General features: G+C 45.1%; 1 protein-coding gene across 1 annotated transcript in view; it reads left to right on the top strand.

The window, feature by feature from the left end:
- Positions 1-27,641, top strand: part of RAPGEF5 (Rap guanine nucleotide exchange factor 5) — a 970,266-nt gene that overhangs the window by 859,976 nt on the left and 82,649 nt on the right. Inside the window, exons 14-15 of the mRNA XM_085631598.1 lie at positions 584-681; positions 18,696-18,726. Of these exons, the coding sequence (XP_085487724.1) occupies positions 584-681; positions 18,696-18,726 (129 nt within the window). The remainder of the gene's footprint in view (positions 1-583; positions 682-18,695; positions 18,727-27,641) is intronic.

Here is a 27,641-nt window from a genome sequence, read left to right as displayed (position 1 = left end):
AGGAAGTGTCAAGTGATTAAATGAATTAAAGTCAATACCAGCATCCGTTGTGCACATTTACATTTCTTTCAGGCAGCAGGCACTCTGGCAAGAAGGGTTGTATAGTTGGCTGTCCCTCCTTCGGATTCACAGCACAGGAGACTCCCTGCCTTACACTTCGGTTGAAGCATTTTAGCTCTCTGAATTAACCGTCCCGGTATGGTTTATCTTTTCACAGAAAGTAGGGGAGCTGTTTTCCTTAAATTAAAAAAGAATGTGCGCGTCGTGCCCCTCCAATTCCGCCCACTTCGACCACTGCATTAACCTCTCTTTAGAAATTGCTCATGAAATGAAGATTCTTTTGAAAGGCGTTCGTAAGAATGTTGCAGATGTGCAGAGGCCACCTTTGCAAGTCGAGGCTGCACACCGAATACCATAGAGCATTTACAAAGGAATGCTGCATGGAGCGTGCACCTGCTTTTTATGTGTAAACATCTCATGACATGCTGTCATTCCTTGGTGGATACTGTTGACATTAGGGGCTCGAATAATGAGCCAAACATCACAACAAGTTGACTTAGTCATGCCTTTTCACTTTTTTCAGACCCTTTACAGATACGTATTGGATGACGTCTTCGAGTATCCCATTTTGGAGAAAGACTTGAAAGAGTTCCAGAAGGCACTGCGAATGCATCGCCGCCAGTAAGTATGACGTCACCACGTTCACTGGGCTGCTTTGATGCGTCTGTCTCACTTGCTGCACTTTGTTATATTACCAGCCATTCTCGTTTTACATTCAGAAAATGAGTTGACAGGTCCAACAGTATCTCAAAGAATTATCAAAGATGTAGCCTGCGGTTTAAAATCTCAAATTTCATATGCCGTTTTGTTAGCTATAACTCTCAGGGTAGTGGTTACTTCACTTCAGTATCAACTGAGGGAAGAACATAATTTCAAAGAGTTTTTTGTCTTTTCACATAAAGAAATGTTTGGTAAACTAAAGTCCATCCAACAGTCATGCTCGGATACTTTTTTTAATCGTCTGACATTAATATATTATGTTTTTCAAATTGTCCCAAATAAGGCAACTCCACCCCTCTTCCCCTCAGTACTAACTGCTTTAAAAGAGGAAGAAGCTTATGCGTAGTAGCTTGTAGTTACTGCTGGTCCCAGAAACATTGGTCCAAAGCTTCCTAATGCTGACAGTATTTTCATCTGTATACAATTGCATCAATGCCTCCAGTGTTACTGAATGGTGCATCTAGTTAGGGACATGAGCAGTCTGCCACAGTGGCGGAAAGCCGGACATTATTTACAGAGACAACACATACATTGGGCTGTATCTGTGCACGTCTGTAAATAAAGAACACGAAAGATGCAGTTGAAAGGCCGACCGGAAATGAAAACAACATTTCCAGATGTCGATGGATGTTATATGGTTATCACAGAAGCAATAAACACAGCACAAATGTACAGAATAATGATCAAGAACATTGTATTATTGAGCGATAAGGAGGCTTGTGGCTCCCGCCCTTCAGAGATGCAGATAATGGAAATGTAAGAGTGATAGAAATAAAAACATAAATCGAGTGGGTTCCTGCCTATTGGTACCGCATCAACAGCTAGTTCACAGATGAAGTGCACACCAGTGTGTTCAGAAGGCACCCTTGCTGTTGAGGACTGATAGTTTATGAAACTCAGGAGGATAGACAGATAGAGAACAGAGAGGATTAGTAGAAAAACAAGAGACCAAAACGCCAAGAAAAGGGTGGGTAGTTTAACCAGAAACATTATAAGCATGTTATATTGACAGATGGTTCAACTTATGGCAAAGAGCAATGAGAGTTTAGACTAGGCCTGGTTGGAGTTCACAGAGCTCTGCTACGTGGAACTCTGCAAGTGCCCAAAAAACTCCACCGCGCTCTGCAGAGTTCCACAAGTGTCGGAGTGCGGTTAAATCGCGCTGCCCGAACTCATTTTTAGCACTGGGAGTTTGTCCCGAGCTATAAAATCAGTGCGAACGGCACCACAGGCAGCGCATGGGGTCGCTGTTTCTTTCTGCCGCTCAAGTGGATGTTCTACTCGAGTGGCAGCTTCCTCAACACAAACAGCAGGTTTATCAACGCGAGCAGTACGGACCTGCCGCGACCGCCCACGTTAAGAAATATCACCAGGAGGTGGTCGAGAGTATGTTTTTCCTTGCTCGCGCTCGCAAGCTTAATGTTGGTGAGCAATACAGAGGAAAAATTCTGCGAAATCTGCCGGCGGAGTAACAATCACACCTAGTTTAGACAGAACAACCAGAACAGCAAAATAAAGCACAAAGGCACCTGAACGCCTCATCAGGGGTAATAAGCACTATATAAATAAAAATTTACAATTACAAAGAAACGCTAGGTCAATGGATGAGAAATCGCAGGAAAGTAATGCGTGTACAATGGTGTACATTAATAGATTGTCCCAATCGCAGAGATATAAACAATGTTTCTAACTCAAATGAAATGTTTCCTTCCGGTCACAAATATTGAAAGTTACTTTTCCCAACAAATCCATCGATGGCATGCTGTTTGACCAACTCTCAAAATAACATTTACTGAGCTGTAGATTATTTGTTACCAGAAGGGCTTTGTTCACCAGTTTTCTAATAAACATTTATATGGAAAGTTATTGAAAATTGTCATTGGGGGACCCAAGTTTTATTTCCTGAATTAGAGTAAAGAAAATTCTATCCAGTGACTCATTCCAGAACGTCTAAGCCAGAAGTGAACTATTACTTGTGATGTTCGGAATCATAAATTATCGAAATCTTTCTTGAGATTTAAATTTGCCTCTATAACGGTATATAATAGGTGTGCATTATTAGTTTCTGTTGAGTATATTTGGGCCCAAATTTGGACCCTTCTTAATCATTTTACTGTATAAGCTTGTGAAATTTAGATGCAAAAATTGTTGACTTTTTTTAACTTGTATAAATATAAATATTTAAATAGACCGATCATGTTCCTTTGGAGAAGACATATACACACTCAAAGGCTTTCTCCAACCATGAATGAAGTAGAATCATTTGCCACAGGGCACTATGCTTTCATGCATGTCCACACGCTCACATTACAACTTTGAATACTGCCAGCTTCACTCAAAGATATTGGCTTTACTCATTGTGAAGAAGGACAAACTAACATGATGGTTTAATAGGACTTAAAGTGTGGGGAGAACAGAATGCAGAATAGGGTTATGCAAAACGCCACAACTGAAATATTGGCCACACATGTTGAACAAGGGAAGAGTGTTGAACCATCATCAACATTAAATAATAACTCCCATTTTATTTTATTCACTTATCTTCTGTGCCATTTCCCCCTCCTCCAGCAGTTAGTTTTCCATTTGATAAATCCTTAATTTAACAGCTGGCTTTTATCTTCACATCACATTGTTCAGGATCCATATACAAACACGTTTTCTGACTTGGCAGGTCCTCATTGTCACCAAACTCTCCCTTTTTTAGTTTGCCAGTACAGTGCCCCTTCATCCCTTTAAATACAACTCTTTTTGCGAGTTAAGGTATCTTTTAATTTGAAATGAAGTCCAAACAGGCCTCCTACATTTAGAAATGAGAGCCTGTTCCTTTCAGATTTGGTCATAGTGCGCATTTTTTTATCGCTACATGGCTACATTTTTCTATGGAAGGGAGGTCCAGTGGACTAACCTGACAAACATGGATTACGTCAAGGATCTGAACTAAGTTTGTATGTTTTCCTGGCTACTGATTATGAAACAAAACCTCTCTCTATCCATAGCAGCTGTACTTCTGGCAGTTGTCAGTATGTCTATTTGCACCCCACAAGAATTTATTTCAACATTTCTGTGATCTTTGGGGTAATTATATACTATATACCCTGTATTAGTCTAGTTTTTGTATGTGTAGGATAAAATGAAAAGGTAATACAGCTTGACGAGTCTACCAGTATTTTTAAAACCCTAAAGCACTGTTCCTTCATTTAATATTTCAAAATATTTGGAAGGTTTTCAAGTATACACTGTATATGTAATATGTATATATACATTAAGGCAGTACTGTCTTAAGAGCTGACATGTGACCCCGTCTATGTAATAACATATAGGCGATATGGCTAACAAAAAGGAATAAACTGAGGATACAATACAATCACGCTCTGGGCAGTTTTTATTGAACTTTTTCTAAAGATCTAAACGTTTCTTAGGTGCCTAAATGTTCGAGTGGTATGCTCAATATAATAGGAGGACAGTGGCAGTAATGGACCATGTCCAGTTATTTAAAATTCCATTTCAAAAAGAAACTTAGATATCACAACCTTAAACAGTAAGATCTGCAATTAACTCATCACAATACAGCAAGGCGCTGACCTATTATCTTCTTTGCTGTTACAAGAGAGTTCTGTTTTGTTTGCTCTGGAATTCCTACCACTTCCCGAATGTGATGTTTTACTTCAGTCATACTGTATTTATCAAAATAACATCTATGTTCAATCACTTTTTTTTTTTTTAGTTTAGAAGAACTTTATTAGATCAAAACAAACACAGATATAGTAATGCATTAAAATTAATACAGTGGTTAAAAATGAAGGTGGGGTGAGGGAGGGAAAAGGAGTAAAAGGACAATGATACGATCAAAATATGCAAGAACCAAATCGATAGAAATATGACAATAATAAAATACACGTTTATAAATATTTAAAACAATATAAGGTCACGAAAATTGGTACATTAGCTGTGAACGCAAAATGTGAACATCAAGGGGGTTTAGAATCCTCATCTCTAAAAGGATGATGGTTAAGTAAAGATTTAGCATGTCTATAAAATTTGCAGTGTGACTCCATAAAACAGAATTTTTAATAGGAAGTGAAATAGGGAGAATGTATGCTGTGTCAAGTCTGTGGGTATAACAAACGCATACCACCAGGCTTGGAAAGACAGTTTGGAAAAATCCTTCCAATTTTTTTTCAGTTGGTGATATGCGACTGTTAATAGAAGGTCAATGATTTCTATGTGAGATGAGACATATTCCAAATCACTAGATAAACTACAGAGGAAAATGTTAGAGGATGACAAAGGTACAGAGGTGTTAACAATGGCATTGATTTGATTTCATACTTGTTTCCAGAAAGAATGGACAAGTGAAAAACATGTGTTGTAGATGTGCATGTTATGAGTGACATGAACAAAAACTATTGGGGTGTTCTAGATAGACACAATGCAAAGAAACAGGAGAAAAGAGAAGCCTATTGTAGTTGGAGAATATCTTTTGAGTGGTATTGGCGGCATGGGAGAAGGACAGTATTTTTGTACAAATTCATCTCCAAAAGAAAACAGTCCAATCTGTTCCTAAATAATTCTCCCTTTTATTGTGATTTAGTTTATAGTCTGAGATGAGAGAATAGGAGCAGACTTCTTGAAGGAAGGCAGGAAGTGAAAGGTGAAGTCAGGATATAAATAAAAGAATGTCGTCTGCATACACTGCTGTTTTAATTTGTTGGCTATTCCACGAGAAGCCATGTATAATCGAATTGTGTCTAATTCTGGAAAAGAAAGTTTCAAGAGCCTGATTAAAGAAAAAATATGAAAGAGGACAGCTTTGGCAAGCACCTCTACCCAAAGCGAAATAGAAGGAAGTGTGCCCATTAGCTAAAAAGAACTGCTTGGGGGGAAGAGTAAAGAAGTGAAATAAGGGAAATGATTTTTGGCCCAAAGCATTTTAATGTATGGAAAATAAAAGACCAGTTAACGCGATCAAATGTCTTCTGCGTGTCCACGGTAATAGTTGCAAAAGGATGAAGTTATCTTTGAGATTTGGAAAGGACGTAAAAAAATAAGTGAATGTTGTGAGTTAGTTAACATCCCTTGACAAATCCAGATTGTTCCTTTCCAATTAATGTAAGTAAAAGGAATTCCCAGACGAAGAGCTAAAGTTTCAGAAAATATTTTATAATCAATATTGACAAGGGAAATTGACCTGTAATTTTTGCATTGATGTCAATCTTTCCTTCCTTTGGAATGAGACAAATAAGGTTGGCTGAGAAAAATCTAGATGATTTACCTGATTGGAGAAAGGATGTTATAAGAAGAGAGAGATAATTGTGGAATGAGCAGTTTGGGGAACAATTCAGCAATTAAACCATCAGATCCTGGCGCCTTGTCCAATTTAAGGGAAAATATGACAGTGCAGAATTCAGACAAGGTGATATCCTTTTCTAGATTTGTGAAATCTAGAGTTTTGTCAAAATCTTTGTGTGAAGAAGAGAGGTAATTAGTAATGTCAGAGTCAGCGGAAGTTTGATCAGGCGTATATATTGTTTTTTGTAGAATTGTACAAACTGTTCAAAGATTTCTTCATCCTTACATAATAATATAGTATGAGTATTAGTGAGAGATTCGATTTTGTTCCTATTCTTCTTAGTTTTAAGGTAATTGGCTAATAATTTATTAGACTTATTTTGGTCGCCATAATACTTGGCACTGCAGTTAAGAAGAAAGGAAGATGCGATGTCCGTGGAAAATTTATTAAACTGAAGGTAAGCATTAATGAGATCTTGGAGGCAATCTTTAGATTTGGAGGTATAATAGGAATGTTCTAGTTGTTTGATATGATGAAGTATTTCAGCTGTTTTTTTGAGAGAAAGATTTTTTCTTTTTGGAAACATATCTGATGATAAAATCACAGGCTTAGGCTTTGAAAGCATCCGAAATTAAATGAAAACTAAGTTCGTTTGTATGATTCAGTTCAAAGAATTCATGAGAGAAAGATGAGAGAGCAGAAGTTGGAAGATCTGTCCTGACGTGATGCATTATTGAATCTCCATAGATTAGCATTGTTGGATAATATGTCCAAGTGAATGGATACAGGAACATGGTCAGAAATTAGAATAGATCCTATGTCAGCAGAATGTAGAGTTTGTAATAGGGAGTATGTATTTAATTGATTCTTGATTGAGAGTGATGTGTGGGAGAGTGGTAAGTGTATTCACACAAAGTAGGATTGAAAAGTATCCAAGCATCTATCAATGCATGTTGTGAGATCGCTTGGATAAACAATTTCTGAGATTTGTTAGGTACATAAGCAGAATATGAGTCTCTGTTTATTAAAGGGTCAACAATCTGATTACAATCTCCTGCACAAATAAAATGTTCATCAGGGCACTGTAAAATTGTTTGGGGGCTATCAATGCCAAATTGGCAGTCTATATTAGGAGGGCCATAAAGATTGGATATAAAAATTGGGACATTATTAAATAAACAACATGTGAGTAACCATCTCCCTTCTGAATCCAATTCTTGTGAGATTAAATAAACATTAAGCAATTCATGACATAATGTGGCAATGCCATTTTCTTTACCATTACCTGGCAAAAAGAAAACGTTACCCACCCACCCTCTTTTCAATTTTATAGATTTGGCTTTGGTAAGGTGGGTTCCTTGGATGAGAGCAATATCAGCATTGAGGTGTGATAAATGGGTCAAAACCTGTTTGCTTTTAATTGGTGAGCTCAGGCCCTTGACATTCCAGGATACAATTTCTAATGGCATACAATAAAAAATGAAGAAAGTTTGGTAAGCATGAAGAAAGAACGTTTAAAGTGAACCAAATTCGAAGGAACAAAAGACAAGAGAGGGATGAAAAAAAGATAAGGTAGAGGCAAGACTGTCTGAGAAAAATGAAGGGAAGGGGTAATGAAAGAATAAGGTAGTGAATAAACTGAAGATCACAGAAAGACAATAGAACATATGGATAAATGATGGATATGTGTGAGAGAGAACATACCTAAAGGTATTTTCAAAAGGAGGGGAGTGTTGAGACCACACGGAAGGATGACACGTCCAAATCCAGTGAGACTGCATGGGGGAGAAAGTTGATGATTGAAAAAAGGTGCACTGGGGTAATCACAAGATAATGTTGGTAAATGCAAACCTGCAAAAAGAAATGTGAACCACTTAAATATGGATATTAAAGCGGAATGAAAAGTCAAAATGGAACGTCATATGTATAATAAGCACAAAAGTTGCCTCAAGAAAGAGTAGCAGGCTACAACAATAATGAAACAAAAAACATCTCAAGTCTTGGTGGATTTGACAGTGTCCATAAACTCTACATTGCACTGTGGGCCAGGTCGTCATTGGTGTAGGATTTGTTATTATGGGTGACTTTGAACAGGCTTGGATGAAGCAAACCAAATTGGGCTCTGAAGTGCTGGTCTCATGGAAAGAAATTATTTGCATCTGTCTTCCGTATTCTTAGTGTAATCCTGGGAAAAATATAAGTTATTTCCAGTCCATAAACTCTGTTTCCTGGATTGAGCAGCTGACAGAACTTTAAGCAATTCTGTGTCCTCAAGAAAATAAAGTATAATACCATGAGGCCTTTTGGAAGTGTATGCTATATGAGGTGCATGACCAAGTCTATGAGCGCTTTGTATGTTCAAAGGAGGTGATTCCGGCATATATATCAGTTTAGGAAAAAAAAGTTTTTTAAAATGGGAGGGGATCAGCTCTCTCTGTTCCTTGTGGCAAACTGTAGATGCATAAGATATTCTGGCAAGTTCGTTTTTCTAAATCTTCAACCTGTTTAATAGTTAATTTCCTTCTCCTTGGGTTATGGCTAACTAACTTACCTTTTACGAATAACCTTGTTTGGGCTTTGAGTTATTTTACTGAACTGCAATTGCAGCTACTGACCTCTGACTCCAGCAGTTTTGAACTATTGGTGAGCAGAAGGTAATTTGAAGGAAGCCATTCTAACTCACCTAGGTTTGCAAGCTCTTGGATCTTAGCCTTGTCTGAGCTTAATTAAATTAAATTGTGTTAAACCCCTAACCTTTCCTTCACTCTCGCCCAGCTGGTCGATTGCTCACAGGCATGTCTTGCAATGTTGTTTGACTTTTTCCACAAGGGTGGACAGACCATTCTGCCACTCTGACAATTTCCAGGTAGGCTGCAGGCTGAGTGGCTCCTTTCAATGTTGTGTGGGCTGCCATGGCCCAACCATTAAAAGCCGCCAGGACGCTATTCTGTTTCCAACTACATGCAGTGTGGGCTGCTTTGAGGGTTTATGCAAGGACTGATTTTGGTCTCCAGTTCTTTGTCCACAATGTACAGCAAATTTTCCAAAGCATTGATTTTCCTCTGTAAAGACAATTTTCTTTTATCTGGGAGCCATAACGCCCTCCCACAACATCTATTCCACTCTAAAGACAATCATAGTCCCTTTTTAAATTATTTACGCCTGGCATGCATTGATACTAATGAATTGTTGTTAGACATGGATTGTGTTTACACATATAGTTCCCTAACTTTTTCACCCGAACCCAAACTCTTTCTTCCCTCTACACATTCTTGCTTTAATGTTCAAAGGAATTTTTTGCAAGATGTAACTTGGTAAGTCTATTTTGTAATCTTTTACATTTATATGTGCACATGTCTGTTGGTGCCCACATTATAGCATATTTATGGTCAATGTGGATGTGTATCTGTCTCATTCGTGATTTCTATTTATTGTAATGTGTCAGTTTGATATTGAAATAAAATGAAAAAATATATTGACTGAGTACTTGTTGCTTAAATATGTTTACGAAATTAAATGTATGTAGACTATGCAATATATCCGTGTATTTTCCAGCAAAATAAAATAATCATCCATTTGTGGTATTGTTGGACTTGGCCCTTCTGGCCGGTTCACCCCGAAACTTTTTGCGTAAATTGGTAACTTGGAGTAATGGATTTTGGTTTCTGCGCACTTTACCGCTGTGTCCCAGGGTAAAGTGCGTGCGTGTGTTGAGGTTGGCCTGCCCTCCCATAGGAATGCATGGGGGAATGTATGTGTCCCGGTAGTTCCTGATGCGTGGGGTGTGCAGGCCCGTGTTTGGTATGTGCGGACTCGTGGGAGTGAATGCTGCGCGTTGATGTGTGCAGCGTGCATGTACCTGGTGTGGAAGTGCCACTTCTAGAAGTGGGCACTTCAGTGTGCAGTCTGAAATGTGTGGCTTGTCTGGTGATTGGCTGGTGAGGTCAGGTGACGGACTAGGGAATTCCCCAGAGTCAGGAGGAGTCACCCAGTGGTGAATGGGGAATTAGCATGTAGATGGCTGGGGAGGAGTGTACCTGGGTCCTGAATAGGACAGGGATTCCTCCACACAATGCTGGCGCCGGCCCCTGTGGTGCGTCTAATGACCCTAGCCCTGCCAGTGAATAGGGAGAGGGGCTGAGCAAAACAAAGTGCTCAGGAACCTGTTGGAACTGGTTCGCCCCTTCCCTGCACCTTAGACAAAGGATTTGACTGTATAAAAATGGGGCTGTGTCCCCACAGAAGTTGTTCTCTTGCAGGATCATCTGAAGGGGGGGCCTGCTGCTGCTGGGCGCCAGGAGAGACCGCCACTGGGGACTGCCTCCCTGCTGGAGGACCCTGTGTGCTGGCTCTGGGCCCAGCCTTTGCCCCCTGTTCTTTGAGGACTCTTTGCTGGACCTTTTTGGTTGATCTGCAGCGCCTGGGAGCGTTCCTGGAACTTTGTAGCGCTGTGCGCGCTGTCTCCTGGACTTGCTCTCTTTGTAGCGCCTGGGAGCGCTTGTAAGGCTTTCCAGCGCTGGGAGCGCTGTGCGTGACTTTATAGCGCTGTGTGCGCTTTTGATTTTGATAGCGGGTGCCCACCCCGCGGTCTGGACGGTGTCTGCCAAGTTCGGCGGGTGCCCACCCCGCCGTTGTGCTCGCTGGCGAGGGAGCCTACCCCTCTCATTTGCCAAGGAATTCACCGCCGCGGCCGAGCTTCAGCCGGAAGTCAGGCAGGCCTGGGGGCGGGTCCCGAGACGGAAGCAGGAAGCGGACGGGAGCCTACCCCGCGCTCCTGTGCAGTGAAGATCCAGGCGGGAGCCTACCCCGCGCTGGACCCGAGCGAGGAGAAGTGCGGCCGGAGCTGGTGCGGAGGGGGCGCGAGGCACATTGTCGGTGCCTGCCCCTCCGCGTTGCAAGGAAGCGTCGGCGTCCGCCGGGAGGAAAGACGACGCGGGAGTCCCCGAGCAGCCCGGTGAGTGTGTAGCAGGGCTGGGGGACTCCGCGCATGCGCTGGGGGTGCGGGGGCCGTGTCAGAGCCCCGTGAAGGCTCCAACGTTGCCTGGCCGAGTAGTGGCCACCGGAGCGGCCCCAGAAGGCAGTGGGCTGCTCCAGCGTGAAGGGCACCATTCTTTCCGAGCCCCGTGAGGCTCCAATGACGGGGGCATTTCTTGTTTAGAGCCTGCGAGGCTCTTGGAGGCATTTCCGGCTGTCTTGGGCCCACGAGGCTCCAAACAAAGGGGAGCACGATTGTTCCTCGAGCCCAGTGAGGCTCCAACGTGGTGCTGAGCCACGAAGGCTCCAGAGGGCACATTTTTTGACCAGAGCCCAGAGGGGCTCCAGAGGCCCGCAGAGTGCCTGAAGTTCGTTTTCCAGCTGCCCAGCACTTAGTGGGCAGCTGCCACGTTTAGGTGGGGGACCATTCTTGTTCTAGTCTGCGCAGCTGGCGCAGCCTAACTTTGTTGAACGCAGGGCGTCCTAGCCCCTTCCAGGCCAGTTGGCCCAGGGACTGCCACAGGTGGTGGCATAGGAGTTCTGCGCAATTGTGTTCCTACCTGCACCTCTGAATGTGTGTTGATGCATCATGTGCCATTACTTTTACACCTCTGAATGTTTTATGCATCATGTGTGTTCTTTCCTTGCACCTCTGAATGTGTGTTGATGCATCATGTGCCATTGCTTCTACACCTCTGAATGTTTTTAGGCATCATGTGTTTTTCCTTCCATACACCTCTGAATGTGATGCATCATGTGTAACGTTCTATTACCCCTACAGGTATTGTGATACGTAGGTGGTTGTTGCTTTCTCCTAGTACAGGTGGTGCTAGTGAGGTTCTAGTTCCCTGCGTGACAGTCTCCTAAAGTAGTTAGGGTTACGTAGGTGGTACTTCCCCGATACCAGTAAGTACTGGTTGTGTGCTATACATGTTATTTTTGTGCTACAGTGATTTTATATATTTATGTGCTAACTATCCAAAAGTGCTATTTCCTGACAGTGGTCCAGTTGGCCCTGTCTTGTACATAATCCCTTGTAAATTCTGCCCGTGCCTGTTGGCACATTGTAAAGTGTGGGTTTTTATCTAATGTGTTTTACTATAATACAAAGGCTATTTTTATAGAATACCTTGTGTGGAGTTTCCTTTGTGGTGGGCCTTGGGTGTTGTTGCTGGGTGCGCGCGCAAACGCTTTACACATTGCCTCCGAGATAAGCCTGACTGCTCGTGCCAAGCTACCAAGGGGGTGAGCAGGGGTTATCTTTGGCGTGTAACTTCCTTGCCCTGACTAGACTGGTGGTTTCTGCCTGGCTTTGGCGCAAGCCTTAGCCAACCGGAAATCGCCAGGTCTAACATTGGTGATCAGCGGTGGGATTTGGACTTGCGTTTGCGCTGTACCGCAGCAGCGACTGGCTACACCACAAAACTCTGCATTAGATAAATCACATTTTAGGGATTATTGTTTTGAAGTTCCTTTATTTCTTCTCCTGAAGGTATCATTGTGTAGTTGTGTCCAGTACATTTGTCCCCCGCCCTGCGCCCAGAGTTTGGTACCTGTGTCACGTGGTGGTCAGGTTGAGGGATCAGGGGTGGTAGAAACTGCCTTACCAGTCCGAGGGGAGGGTTGTGTGTGGATGGTGTGTGGGGCACTAGACAGTGAGTGTGAGTTCTCCAGGATAGAGAGCTCACTGAAACCTTTTGTGAATTGTGTACTCCTGTGTAGCTCCAACCCCCAGGTACCTTGTGTGGAACTCTTCTCAGGAACGTCCGCCAAAATGGAGCCTGCTTTTAACTTCTGTGGTCTGTTTAGGTACAGTAGGTTGGAGCTGGTAAGGTTCTGTGAGGAGAGGGACATAGAGGTGGGTGAGTTAGATACCCAGTCCAAACTGAGGGACAACCTGATCACTTGGCAAAAGGTTGAGTGGGAGCGAGAGCGCAGCGAGGAAGATAGGGCCCGGGCCGCACGCCGAGAGGGTGGTGGGTCTGAGGGGAGCCCTGAGGAATCTGAGGAGGAGGAAGGTTACCTGACAGGGACGTCAGTAGAGAGTGGAGACCCCCTAGATAGGGAGTCCCTTGCTGGGTCCAGTGTCAGGAGCAGCACCCCATCCCTTTCCCTGTCCCCAGAGGAGTGGGTAGATAGGAGGGAAGAGAGGGAGCATCAGCTGGCCATGGAGAAGCTCAGGTTAGAGCATGCCTGGGGGATGGCGCAACTGACTATGGCAGAGAAAAAGCTGGAGACCGAGAGGGTCTTAGCGCAGGAGAGGATGGCGGAGGCTGAGAGGGCCTTCGCCAGGGAGAAATCAGTGCTGGAAAGTAGATTATCGCCTGCGCGCAGTCGTAGTTTTCTGGGCTCCCCAGGGAGGGTTGAGTCCAGTGGTGGCAGCGAAATAGAGTCCCGTGCGACAAGTCCCACTCCCAGTTTCCCCAGTCTGGTACCTGTTTCCCAAGAGGAGGAGTATAGGTTGAAGTTCAGGGGCAGTAGAAAACCGTCTCACCAGTCGTGGGGGTTGTTTGTGGATGACTGTCATGAGGCACTGTGGGACTGGCTGGAGGTCAACACGGAAGAGGATTTGGATATAGTGCTCAAAATGATTGTCAAAGAGCAGATGCTCCGTAGTTGTTCTCCAGGGTTGCGCCAGCACCTGGTGAGGTATGACTACTTTTGTCCTTGGGCGCTGGCAGAGGAAGCGGAGCGCTGGGAAAGCGCTAAAGGTTCTCTGGAGTCATTAGGGAGTGACTCAAGTAGTGGTTCAGGTATCTTCCAGCCCAGCGTGGTGGAAGAGGCTCCATGTAGCCCAGCTAGGTCCCAGGATAGCGAGGAGGGTGTAGGACCTTACGGCCTGGCTCAGTGGAGCGGGAGTAAGTGGGTGACCGAGGGTCCCCAGACGTACGAAACCCTGCCTCAGGACTTGGGTGGTTTCAGGAGGGAACACCAAGTTGGGGACCTAGGCTGTCCTGTTAGCCCATTTGAGGAGGATCACCTAGTGAGTAGAGGACCGGGAGCGCCTGTAAACAGGGCTCCTGTGGTTCTAGTGTCTGGCAGTACCGCTCCGGTAGGGAGGGTACAGAAGTCCAGCGAGAGGAGTGGCATGGGGCTGTGTTCCCCGGTGGAGGAGCCAGTGGGTCAGAGACCAGCCGGAAGGGCTGAGTCTCCTAGAAGTGACCATGGCGACTACACGTCGGGCCTGGGGGATCTTCGCGCACTGTCAGGTGGACAGGGGACGGGAGATCTGCGCCAGGCAGACGGTCATGCAACATATGAGGCATATGTTACTCTCGGGGGGATGGTGTGTAAATCCCCAGAAGTCCTGGAGTGCCAGGCAATTATTCCACCGAAGGTTTTAGACCAGAGGTTGGGAGGCCAGGTTCAGGAGCAGCCTGACCTGAAGGGTCTGACTACTGTAAACAGTGTCCTGACCGGATCTTCTTCCAGAGGGACCGCCCCAGTTGGTAGGGAGCAGGACTCTGGAAGGGGGTGCAGAGGGTGGGAGAGCCCACCTCTGACCCCGGTGCAACCTGAGGGGTTAAACCCTAGGTTGGTAGACCAGCTCTCAGGGAGGGGTCCTGAGCTGGTTGGTGAGGTATGTTACGAGGGTGCCTCTCAAAGGAGGAGAGGACGGAACCCTAGGAGAAGAGGTAGGGGGAGGAGAGCCTCACCCGTGACTTTTGGTCAGCCTGAGGGTACAGACCCTAGGCTGGAAGATCGGTGGCAGTTCAGAACTGCCCTGATGAGGGGTAGAGTGGAGAATGGCTGCTATGTGCCAGGGGTTACTACCCCCCACTCTGTGGTTAGGCAAGGACCAGTGGCACCTGGGTGGCCTAGGGCCTGGTCTTGGCCGCGGACAGCTTGGGAGTACCAGTGGGGTAGCCCAGTTGGTCCGGAGAGTGGTTTGAGAAGAAACCCCAGGGGTTCACCGTGGCGTAGAACAGGAGGGTGTCCCGGCAGTGGCGGGCCCGCGTCCGTGTTCTATCGCCCCAAGCAGGGAAGTCCATCACGGTGGTGATTGGTCTACCCTGCGTTTTGGCTGGAAGGGGGTTGTGTTGGACTTGGCCCTTCTGGCCGGTTCACCCCGAAACTTTTTGCGTAAATTGGTAACTTGGAGTAATGGATTTTGGTTTCTGCGCACTTTACCGCTGTGTCCCAGGGTAAAGTGCGTGCGTGTGTTGAGGTTGGCCTGCCCTCCCATAGGAATGCATGGGGGAATGTATGTGTCCCGGTAGTTCCTGATGCGTGGGGTGTGCAGGCCCGTGTTTGGTATGTGCGGACTCGTGGGAGTGAATGCTGCGCGTTGATGTGTGCAGCGTGCATGTACCTGGTGTGGAAGTGCCACTTCTAGAAGTGGGCACTTCAGTGTGCAGTCTGAAATGTGTGGCTTGTCTGGTGATTGGCTGGTGAGGTCAGGTGACGGACTAGGGAATTCCCCAGAGTCAGGAGGAGTCACCCAGTGGTGAATGGGGAATTAGCATGTAGATGGCTGGGGAGGAGTGTACCTGGGTCCTGAATAGGACAGGGATTCCTCCACACAATGCTGGCGCCGGCCCCTGTGGTGCGTCTAATGACCCTAGCCCTGCCAGTGAATAGGGAGAGGGGCTGAGCAAAACAAAGTGCTCAGGAACCTGTTGGAACTGGTTCGCCCCTTCCCTGCACCTTAGACAAAGGATTTGACTGTATAAAAATGGGGCTGTGTCCCCACAGAAGTTGTTCTCTTGCAGGATCATCTGAAGGGGGGGCCTGCTGCTGCTGGGCGCCAGGAGAGACCGCCACTGGGGATTGCCTCCCTGCTGGAGGACCCTGTGTGCTGGCTCTGGGCCCAGCCTTTGCCCCCTGTTCTTTGAGGACTCTTTGCTGGACCTTTTTGGTTGATCTGCAGCGCCTGGGAGCGTTCCTGGAACTTTGTAGCGCTGTGCGCGCTGTCTCCTGGACTTGCTCTCTTTGTAGCGCCTGGGAGCGCTTGTAAGGCTTTCCAGCGCTGGGAGCGCTGTGCGTGACTTTATAGCGCTGTGTGCGCTTTTGATTTTGATAGCGGGTGCCCACCCCGCGGTCCGGACGGTGTCTGCCAAGTTCGGCGGGTGCCCACCCCGCCGTTGTGCTCGCTGGCGAGGGAGCCTACCCCTCTCATTTGCCAAGGAATTCACCGCCGCGGCCGGGCTTCAGCCGGAAGTCAGGCAGGCCTGGGGGCGGGTCCCGAGACGGAAGCAGGAAGCGGACGGGAGCCTACCCCGCGCTCCTGTGCAGTGAAGATCCAGGCGGGAGCCTACCCCGCGCTGGACCCGAGCGAGGAGAAGTGCGGCCGGAGCTGGTGCGGAGGGGGCGCGAGGCACATTGTCGGTGCCTGCCCCTCCGCGTTGCAAGGAAGCCTCGGCGTCCGCCGGGAGGAAAGACGACGCGGGAGTCCCCGAGCAGCCCGGTGAGTGTGTAGCAGGGCTGGGGGACTCCGCGCATGCGCTGGGGGTGCGGGGGCCGTGTCAGAGCCCCGTGAAGGCTCCAACGTTGCCTGGCCGAGTAGTGGCCACCGGAGCGGCCCCAGAAGGCAGTGGGCTGCTCCAGCGTGAAGGGCACCATTCTTTCCGAGCCCCGTGAGGCTCCAACGACGGGGGCATTTCTTGTTTAGAGCCTGCGAGGCTCTTGGAGGCATTTCCGGCTGTCTTGGGCCCACGAGGCTCCAAACAAAGGGGAGCACGATTGTTCCTCGAGCCCAGTGAGGCTCCAACGTGGTGCTGAGCCACGAAGGCTCCAGAGGGCACATTTTTTGACCAGAGCCCAGAGGGGCTCCAGAGGCCCGCAGAGTGCCTGAAGTTCGTTTTCCAGCTGCCCAGCACTTAGTGGGCAGCTGCCACGTTTAGGTGGGGGACCATTCTTGTTCTAGTCTGCGCAGCTGGCACAGCCTAACTTTGTTGAACGCAGGGCGTCCTAGCCCCTTCCAGGCCAGTTGGCCCAGGGACTGCCACAGGTGGTGGCATAGGAGTTCTGCGCAATTGTGTTCCTACCTGCACCTCTGAATGTGTGTTGATGCATCATGTGCCATTACTTTTACACCTCTGAATGTTTTATGCATCATGTGTGTTCTTTCCTTGCACCTCTGAATGTGTGTTGATGCATCATGTGCCATTGCTTCTACACCTCTGAATGTTTTTAGGCATCATGTGTTTTTCCTTCCATACACCTCTGAATGTGATGCATCATGTGTAACGTTCTATTACCCCTACAGGTATTGTGATACGTAGGTGGTTGTTGCTTTCTCCTAGTACAGGTGGTGCTAGTGAGGTTCTAGTTCCCTGCGTGACAGTCTCCTAAAGTAGTTAGGGTTACGTAGGTGGTACTTCCCCGATACCAGTAAGTACTGGTTGTGTGCTATACATGTTATTTTTGTGCTACAGTGATTTTATATATTTATGTGCTAACTATCCAAAAGTGCTATTTCCTGACAGTGGTCCAGTTGGCCCTGTCTTGTACATAATCCCTTGTAAATTCTGCCCGTGCCTGTTGGCACATTGTAAAGTGTGGGTTTTTATCTAATGTGTTTTACTATAATACAAAGGCTATTTTTATAGAATACCTTGTGTGGAGTTTCCTTTGTGGTGGGCCTTGGGTGTTGTTGCTGGGTGCGCGCGCAAACGCTTTACACATTGCCTCCGAGATAAGCCTGACTGCTCGTGCCAAGCTACCAAGGGGGTGAGCAGGGGTTATCTTTGGCGTGTAACTTCCTTGCCCTGACTAGACTGGTGGTTTCTGCCTGGCTTTGGCGCAAGCCTTAGCCAACCGGAAATCGCCAGGTCTAACAGGTATTATATAGGCCTGTGTTTGATGTGTGGTGTGCCCTTGATGGTGCATTATTGGGAAAGACTTCAGCAAATACGCGATTGAGACACAAATAAAGAGGTCTGAGACAATTAAATCTATGGTCTGCTGCCTTCGTAGAATTTTATCTTTAGTCATACCTTTTCTTCTTAGATTTATTTCGAAATTACATCCTGGTGGACTCGAACATCAATAACACATGAGCGAAATGAAATGGGTAGTGTCGAAAGACTGGAAAAATCTACAAGAATATACTTGCAGCAAATGAAATCATTGGAAAAAAAGATGAAAATGTATATAACAGCTAAACCGGAAATTTCGTTTTTGTTTGTTTTTCGTCCACGATACACGTTAAATCAAGCACAGATATAGTTATCGTGCTGTTCATACTTTAAAAAAAAAATTTTTATGATTTGCCCAGGGAGAGTTTTAGTGCTTAAAATCAATTATTCACTAAGCAGGTTCTGATGGGTGTCCCTCCTGCACACGGCTGTCACAGCCCAGTAGAGTGGTTCACGCGCAGACAGTAAATGAATTGGCGAGCAGAAAGAAAAATGCTCCTTCCTCGTCAATTTATTTCGCCTCGAGTCTCCCTGAAGGAATCCAATCTATTGTCCGCATCAGGCGCCCGCTAAACTGTGGAGCAGGCGTGTGGTTCATGCTTGACTTGAGACATGAACTGCCTTGATATTTCTCCTTCACACACCAAAGATGTCCAGTCCTACCTTTTGCAAGGTGTTCCTCCCGCTGATTTGTACGCTGTGTCCGTGTGTTATGAAATGTACGCCTGCATAGTGATGCCTTCTTCTTTCCGAACAGGTGGACTCATCTGTGTTATGCTTTATTTTTTCAGCACTGTAGATGAATATTCGCCACACAGAAAGGTAATTTCTCTCGTGCATACAAATGTGTGTTCTGCTGCTTGACTCTTTTCTAATCATGTTCTGTCAGTAAATTGCTTATCATAATTAAATAGCACTGTCCCTGCTGATGCCCATGTCTTTGCTTTTTTAAACATTTTTTTTAAATATTTTTTTTTTTCAATATTGAGACAAACAGTAGTTCAAAGACTAGCTGTGTAATACATCAGAGAGTTGTCCCACATACGTCTCTGAAGAGACAGGTCATTCGAGGGCCCATATGGTCTTCTGGAAGCCCTTCAGCCTTCCACATCCCTTCCCCCCTCATCCCATCCACGCCCACCCCTGTAGTGGAGACAACACCCCTGCATGTCCCTCTTACCTTTACTTGAAAACTTTGAAAGCTAAAAGCTGCAGCGAAAGTCACACTTAACCCAACTGCATTCCTGCTTTTCTGTCTGCATGACTATGTCTCAGCAGCTGATGCAGCCATACATAGAGCTGAGCTAGGAGATTCTGGAAAAATGTGTCTCGCCTTCCCCCTTTTGGTTACATTTGTTTTACGGGAAAATATCTCACTCTACTTAAATAATCCAAGCATTTTGGTTGTATCTTATTGAGATTGCCACCAAACCACAATGAGTGTTAAAATTAAAAAATTCTCTGCAAGTAAGAAAAAAGTGATATTCATTCATTTCTCGATTTTTATATAGTGCCACGTTTTATCTTATGTGAAAGCACATAAGGGGTAGTAACACTGTTTAATTTGACAAAAAACAATGAAGGGGCGGTCATGTTGATTTACGTATGGAAGGTACGCATAGCTGATATTCTAGGAGCACGCCCGTTAAAATTAGGAGGATTAGGTGAACATGTGAGTCTCAACAGTTCAGGCTCGGATCTCGCGGACAGACTGATGGTATCCACATTGTCTGATCTTGTATTCTCAGGGTTCTGGCTCCATTGCAAAAACCTGTCAACAGGTCCAATTTGGATTTTTACATTAACGAAATCAACACAATATTGGTCTTCTTGAGCAGGCAATATTTGAGACAATACCCTTCCAGCATTGTTTTGATTACTGATCAATTAAAAGGCAGCGTGTCATAAATTAACACCGAGTTTAGTGAAGATGCGATGGTTTGGGGATTTACGGTAGATGTGTGATTTATTGTAATGCGTATTTGATTTCTATAATTTAGGTAATAACAATGCCTAGTAAACTTTGGTTTGCTATAATAGGATTTATGTGCAGTATGTAGCATTAGAATTGGTTGCTTAAGGTATATTTGGAGCTCCTAGATGTATTGGAGAATTTTCAACTATATCAAATGATCATCTATTTAATATTCTGGATGATGGATAGAGGCAGTCTTTCCTTGGGTTTTGATACACTCCTTGAGAAGCATGTATGAATGATAGTGGGATTAACCATGTTCAAGAGGTAATAGACTGCCACGTGTTAGGTCAGATTGCAATAGTTTAAAGTAAAAGGAATTGGATTGCAAATTTCATCATTTTAGCTATTCCACACTTCTATTCACTTTTTTTCGAAATATTATTTGCTATAGTTGTGGCCCTTGCCTTTTTCTTTTACATGTTTGTGTCTGTTTGTTTATGTGTGTATACATTAGTTCTTTCAGTTAATACATTATGTGTAAATATATTTGTGTACTTTATAGATTACACTATACAATTCCAACAGTGCTCGCAAACACGTGCATCCTTGAGACCTTGCACATTTAAAAATCACAGGGTGAATAAATGTAACTTCTGATATTGTAGAAACGGGGTCTGGCCTGGGTTTTATTGCTGTAAAAAACACAACTGATTTATCTAGATGGGAGACATGCAGCTCCTTTCCTCCCCTTGCCGAGAAGTGAAACAAGTGTGATATTATACTTCCTACATTTCCATCTATGATTTTCTGTTTGAAAAGTAAATGAAATGTTCTAGCACATTTATTACTTTCTCACACTAGCAACATGTATTGTGGCGGAATATTTCCCACGAGCTTGCCGACATATTTTTAGTATCTCTTTAACCTTGTGTACCCAGACAGTCTGGAGAACATATGGTTTGAAGCAGGGATAAACACACATTAGATGGCTCGTTTAACAAGTGGTTAAACTTTCCCACGCTTACGGAGTGGGTTTCCCAATACTTGCACCAAACCAAATTGGAGGTTACATTGAATGCAGTGTTTTAGATGTCACAGAGGCAAGGAACTTAAAAGGACTTCTGCTGCACGCTTGACTTAGTAGAGATGTACGTTAAGAACAGCAAATAAATCTTTGAACGAGGTTAGCTGATGTTGGCAATATTGAGGGTGTGAACACCGACACCTTCTACATCTGCGCTTGTTTCAGGGAAGAGCCATGACAAAAGTCGCAGGCATACGTGGGTAACGTGATCTAGGTCACAGGCATGTGCTGTTCCAATGACACCAGGAGGGCATTTCCATTAGAAGACAAAAGGTGTGAGTGCTCAGTGTCGGTGACCCTAAAGCTTTCTTTGTAAACCGAGTCAGGAGTTGAACCACGCTAAAGGATAAGCTGTTTCTAACCTGTCTTTAAGAAGTCTCTATAGTTATCTGCTCACAATTGCAACTGAAATACAATAATAGTGCACTCTTTCCTTAACAGAAGGGTAAGCTTCAGGAGCGGCTGGTGACATTTGAAAGTGGTAGGGCGTAAAATGCTACGCATGTCTTAACAACCTACGGCGGGTTCGGGGGGGGGTCCCCCCCCCCCCCCTCGAGAGAAAAATTTAAAAAAAGAGTTGACAAGTGGTGCATTTTTAGGCAAATTTGAGGGATTCAGGGTAAGTTACTTAATCTACTGCTGCCTAGAAAAAACAAGAGCACACCTGAAAAACGTCAAAGCACATCATAAAACGAATACAAGCAGAATCTCTACATACAAAATCAAATATTTATGCGCATTATATTTCCCCTTTTTTTCACCCTCGCAAAGTGGAAAATACCTTTTTCAAGTGGAAAACACTCTGCTCCCTCAGGCCCCCGTTTAACATGTGGGTGTTCTCTTCCCATTCAACCTAGAACACTACTTACTATCCTGGTCAAAGATCGCTTTACCAAACTGCCAGGTTACACTCCATGCCATTATATTCAATGTGCATAGTGCTTTGAAGACAACCATGAGACGTCACAATGTGCAATAAAAATATCAAAATAAAACGTATAAAGGGGACCGACACTACTAGTTTAAGTGAACCATTTTCCTTGAAATAGTAGAACCCTGCACTGATGTCACAAGTGTGATATCTTTCCTTGCTTAGGCGAGTGAAAGACATGCTTGGATAGGCTGGGCAGGACTTCTGGGCCCCTGGCCTGAAAGGGGGTTCTACCCAGCCTTCTCTTCCTAGCCCTGGGGGTCCATGAATGCCGCCTCTAACAACACCAGAGATCCTGCAACCGGGTATACCTCCTACTCTGGGTGGGAGGCTCACCAAGTGCAGCGACAAACAGGAAAATACACAATGCACACCCCTAACTCGCTCCCCAGAGCAAGCACCAGTCTCGTTGCAACTATCTTACATTTTGCAGAGTTACGGCATTTTTGCATTCTTCTATATCTGCACCCTCTGTCTAAGTGCTTCCAAGCGCTACAAAGAAGACGTATGTACATCAATTAAATGCATATACGCTTGGGATAGCTGCACAGCAAAGACGCTCTCCGCATCACTCCCCCAGAATAAAATATCTTATATGCAGCGCTTAGAAGTGGCAGAGGTGCAGATATGAAGCACTACACGACCGCACGTTATTATGCTTCCCTTCAAAAGTCAGAGCCAAGCTATGTTAATTAAGACACTGTAGGGCCTTCCTGTCGGATTGAATGACTTCCTGAGCGTACATGAAATTCAGCATTCTGCAGTTCTTTCCAATTCACCCTAACAGCATATATTGGTCTTTCAGTTCATCTAAAAGCTTAAGCTTCGGAAAATAACGAAAGAATAATATAGCTATTCATACGTTCGGGTCCCCACCTATCACACTCCGTTACACTCTCTAGCTTTACTGTGCGGTTCCACAGCTGTTGCTACCCCCTGCGAGCTGTAGACGTGTTTAACTTCTTTCTTTGCTGCTCACCACAACTTAGAGAAGTTAATACTTTTCTGTTTATATCAGATTACGACAACAATCTTATCCCCAGCAAAGGTTTTTCACTCACAGATGTGTTCCCGGTTTCATTTACAGTGGTTTACCGTGAACGGAGGCCTCAGCTTATAACATCACAGTTACAATCATTACAGTTACAAAATAAAAAAACAGGAAACAAACATGCTAATAAGTAGGTGACGATGCAAAATCTTTTGCTCCATCCTGGAGTTCGAGCCACAGGTTTCAGAAAGTGGACTGTGGAGACAGTGAAACTTACTTGCGTTTGTTGCTCTAGCCTGGTGTAAGCAGCATGCCCTTGCCTCGCATTCACCCCGGTACCATAGCCAGGCCGATGGCATGGAAGGCCGATTGGAACTCTTAAGGGAGATGGTGTGTCTGCGGGCAACGATGCCAAGATCAAAGGAGAGTCGGCGAAGATGCCGGGACTGAGCCGCCTGCACTCCGCATAATTTTCACCTTGTGGCGCGCCGCTCTCTTACAGTGACTGCAGCCGGTGACCGTGCCAGTGTATGTCCCGAGCAGCAAACAGTGAAACACATGGAATAGCACACGTGCTGCGTAAATGCCGATTATACCGAATTCAAAACTGCGTCTGCGCAGCCAAACTCTTCCACAAACCATGTCCCCAGCTTCCATTATCCAATAAGGATGCCTTAAACTAGCGCGAAGGCAAGGGAGTGCTCCAATTGTTGCCACCCACTACTCTGTCTTTAGATAGGCCAGCCCTGCCCCTTGCCATTGTTTTCAATAGCGCGCTGCGAAAACCGCCTGGGCCGCAGCATAAGCGCCCCATTTAAAGCCAACCATTTGCGCTTTGTCTGGCCACTCCCTTCAGGCTGACATCACTGTTCTCGTGTGTGCTTCCAGGGCGAGCAATAGTCCTCGCCCCAGTCAGCACATGCGCAGGAGGTGTCTGACCTCATCCCTTCCCAAAGAAAACTCAACGGAATTTGTAATCACACGCAGCAGTGAGCAAGCACTTCATTTGAAGTTGCTGCAGTGCTGCATGGCATACAGTCTCTCTCTCTCTTATCTCCTCCCGTCGCGCACGCTAGTCCCGAAGCTAGTAGGGCAACGCCCTTTTCACCCCTTAACACCAGCCGCCACTGGTAAGCTTGTACCAGACTGATGCAACCAAATCTTTAATAATTTGGGACATTTTATTATATCTGCACTATCCCGGAATTCCCTAATCCACTGGCCTGCTAGTCTTTTTTTTTATTCCTGAATTTCTTTGCAGTGTTCTGTAGAGCTCAAACATCTTGCCTTGCAGCACCTCCATAGAGCTTTGAGAAACATAAGTGGTGCAAAAGGGTTGTCGCATCATTGTTAATAAGATGTTTGCTAAGTTGAGTAACATTTAAAATTCGAAAGTCAAATTGAGCTCCCCAAAGCTCTCAACTACGAAGAGAGGATTGTGGGGCAATTGACAAGTTGCTCATTTGCTCTTGGTGATAGAGTCAGGCAAATCTTAGGCGCCATTTTCTTCCAGGCTCTACTCCATGTCTGTGTCTTAACCTACCAATTCTCAGTAGGAGGCATGTTAAAATAGTCCTATTTTATAACATTTTCTGAAGGGGTAAGTCATTTGGGTACATTTTCAGACAATAAAACCCCCACAGCCTCAGAGAGTATTTCTAGAGGCAGGCCCCTCTGTTTTGTTGTTTCACCTGCCAAAGGTTAATGTTCTGCATTTATGCCAAGTGCATGCTCCTGACTGGATCAGTCTGATGGTCAGTCTCTGCAGACATCCTTGTTTGTCTTTGGAATGATGTGGAGGACTTTGGATCTGTTGCCAATAGTGTGCACTCATTGCAGTGTGTCAGTTGTTGCTTGGGAACCTAGGTGTAGATCATATTATAATAGGACAGTCTTGTGCAGACTAGTGATATGGGATATCCTCCTCAATGGTGAGTAAGAGGAAGTATGAGAACACTGGAATGTTGAGCACTGGATTTAACATAATGGAGTGGCCCTAGGAAAATAATGTTTTATTTAGGCCGTCTGCTCTACATTCAAATGTTTCTTTCAGTTTCTTCCTTTTAAATTTACAACATTCTACCCACGGTGTTACAGTGTGGTGTTCAACATACCCCTGAAGTTATCTAGGACTTTCCTCTTCTGAATTTTAGGGCAATGTATAATCAACATTTATGTTGTCTAGGAGCCAGGCATCTGCAAATGTGTGAAACCTTTCACCGTTCAGGCGAAGCCTTAAGATTCTGCATTCTATTATAAATCTGTGACACGTTTGTTCTCAGGAGAATCCCCCCACAGGTTAAAATCCCCTTTTAATACATTTTTCTTGGCCATATATTGTAGTACTACAAGCTTGTGAACCTCATCTAGAGAACTGATGTCACATCCTCCAATGAATGAAGAATACACCACTTCATGGGGCACTACCCATAACACAACCGTCTGCCCTTGAACTTCCTCAATAATTGTCTCTTTCCAAGGCCCATGCACCCTGCTCTATGCTCGTACTCTGCATATGCCAAGACATACAAACATACATAGATACATACTTTTGTAACTTCAAGAACTCCAATGATATTTGGTATGTGACCTGGATTTCGGGGCTCGGCTGCTCTTTGACTGGCTAATGTCCTACTTCCTAATTTGGATTCTCTCTTCCAATGTTGTATCAAAAGTTTCTATGAGCCGAGTTTCCAGCAGACCACTCATGTCACCTGCATTTTTGATAACCATATGACAGGTGTCGATAGAACGTTTGTGATGTGGGTGATGTTCCTTTTCACTTTGTTAAAAGGCTCTGTAGAACTCCTGCTCTGATTGTCTTGTTGCTTAAAGTCAAGTTATGATGTCAGGTTTGTTTAGTGGAGTAGGACATGCCACTTCAAGGTTTAAAAAAAAAACTTTGCTGTTTGGCTCTATGTGTCTGTTGAAGTTACTGCATATAGTTATGGTGTACTTCACGGACATTGGATCTGGGTGGAGAGTAGGCCAAGTTTCCTTAGCACTGTCACACTTTTCTGTGATTAACTTCTCTTATCAAGATATAATTGCTCCAGTTTTGCTGAGCCTTCATTGAGGGAATAGACCATATTACATAGCTCTGTTGGCTCTGTCCTGTTAAGTGTGCTTTTTCCCTTCTTGTTATTTGTATACGATGATACCATTGTGACGGGCCTCATTGAACTATTGCTGATTTTTTGATATGTCCAGAATGAAAACCCGAAGGACTCAGCTGCTGTATAATGCTTTCTGTGTATCCCATGAAAGTTCCAGTTAACTTTTAAATGAAGTTTGAGTACCCAGACCTGGAGTCTCAGTAGACTAATGCACCTACTCTCGAATGATTTGGTGTTTCACCATATGGTCACAGGTTTGAATTCCAAAGGGTCCACGTAGGGGGCCGGACTGGGAACCAAAATTTGCCCTGGCAAAGAGCTCGGCTGGCCCTGGAGGGAGGGGCAAAAGCTTTGTGCCGCTTTTGTTGCTGGGGGCCGATATTGCAGCTATGCCGCAAAACCAACCCCTGTAACAAAAACGGCACCACAGGGGTCTAAAACCACCCCCACCCTTGTGGCTCACCGGAGAAACGCCAGGTGCATGCTATGGCCAGTCCGGCCCTGTCAACGCTTTCATTCACCACCATTTTGTTGGGTAACCATATAAATTAAGCCTGGGCAAAGCACTACGCTACGCTCGCGTAGTTTGCGAAGTTCGCGCTACTTCGCACTACGCGAATTGCACGTAGCACAGTGCGAACACGTGTAGCGTAGTGTTGCGTAGTGCTGCGGTCATTTTTTGCTTGCTCGCGGTCCTCAACGTCAAGTTGGCGACCTCGAGCAAGCAAAATGACATCCCGGCAAGACTTTTTCCTTGTTCGCGATCAGCAACATCAAGTTAGCGATCGCGAGCATGGAAAATAAACCTCCCGGCGAGATTCCCAACGCGAGGAGGTCAGGTTTCTCATTGCGAGTGGTAGCGTATGCTCGCGACCGCTCGCGATGAGAAACTACCAGTTCGCGTTGAGAAAGCTGCCGCTCGAGTAAAAATCTACTCGAGCAGCAGAAAACTACAGCTCGCACTGTGCAAGATGCCATTTTCTATGATTGCACAGTGCCGGTTGCTTGTCCGCACTGTGCAATCATTGAAAACGACATCTGGCACAGTGCGAACAAGGTACTACGCAGTTCGCGAAGTGCTGCGCGTAGCTCGCGTAGTGCGTACTGCACTTTGCGTATCTTCGCGAAGTGCTACTTCGCGAACTACGCCCAGGGTTAATATAAATCAGTTCTCAGCGCCAAGATGCCACCCGTACAAATACATGTGTTAAGAAACTGCCTTCAAATGTGCAATATGCATAGGTGAAATGCATACAGTTAAATAAAAAAAGTATGCTATTTAAATATGCAATTCTTGATAGTTGTGTTTCTTGATCTTTCATGACAGAAACGTGAAGTAAACCAGCTGAAGACTGGCATAATTTTTGAATGATTACCTACCAGTATTGTGGATGAGACAGTAATTGCAAAGTTATTTCATTTGAGGGACCAAGATGAGGAATATTTCAGGACAATGTTGTAGACGTGCTATCAAAGGCTGCCTTGTCTTTCTATCACAGTTCAGGCTACAGACCTTTAACTCAACAAAGTCGATTTTGTTTTACTACCAAAAATACATCCCAGTTCTCTCCTAGGCCTGGGTGGGTGGGTTTCCTATTGCTCTTTTGGTCAGCTGCTCTGCCTGGAACAAGCTGTGAAAGATCTAAAAACAGCTGTACAGAGGGAGTGACACAAGCACACATTGTTCTTCTTTTCTG

Source organism: Triturus cristatus, chromosome 10, assembly GCF_964204655.1.
Source record: "Triturus cristatus chromosome 10, aTriCri1.1, whole genome shotgun sequence".
NCBI classification, from domain to species: domain Eukaryota; kingdom Metazoa; phylum Chordata; class Amphibia; order Caudata; family Salamandridae; genus Triturus; species Triturus cristatus.
This window is presented reverse-complemented; position numbering and strand designations above follow the sequence as displayed.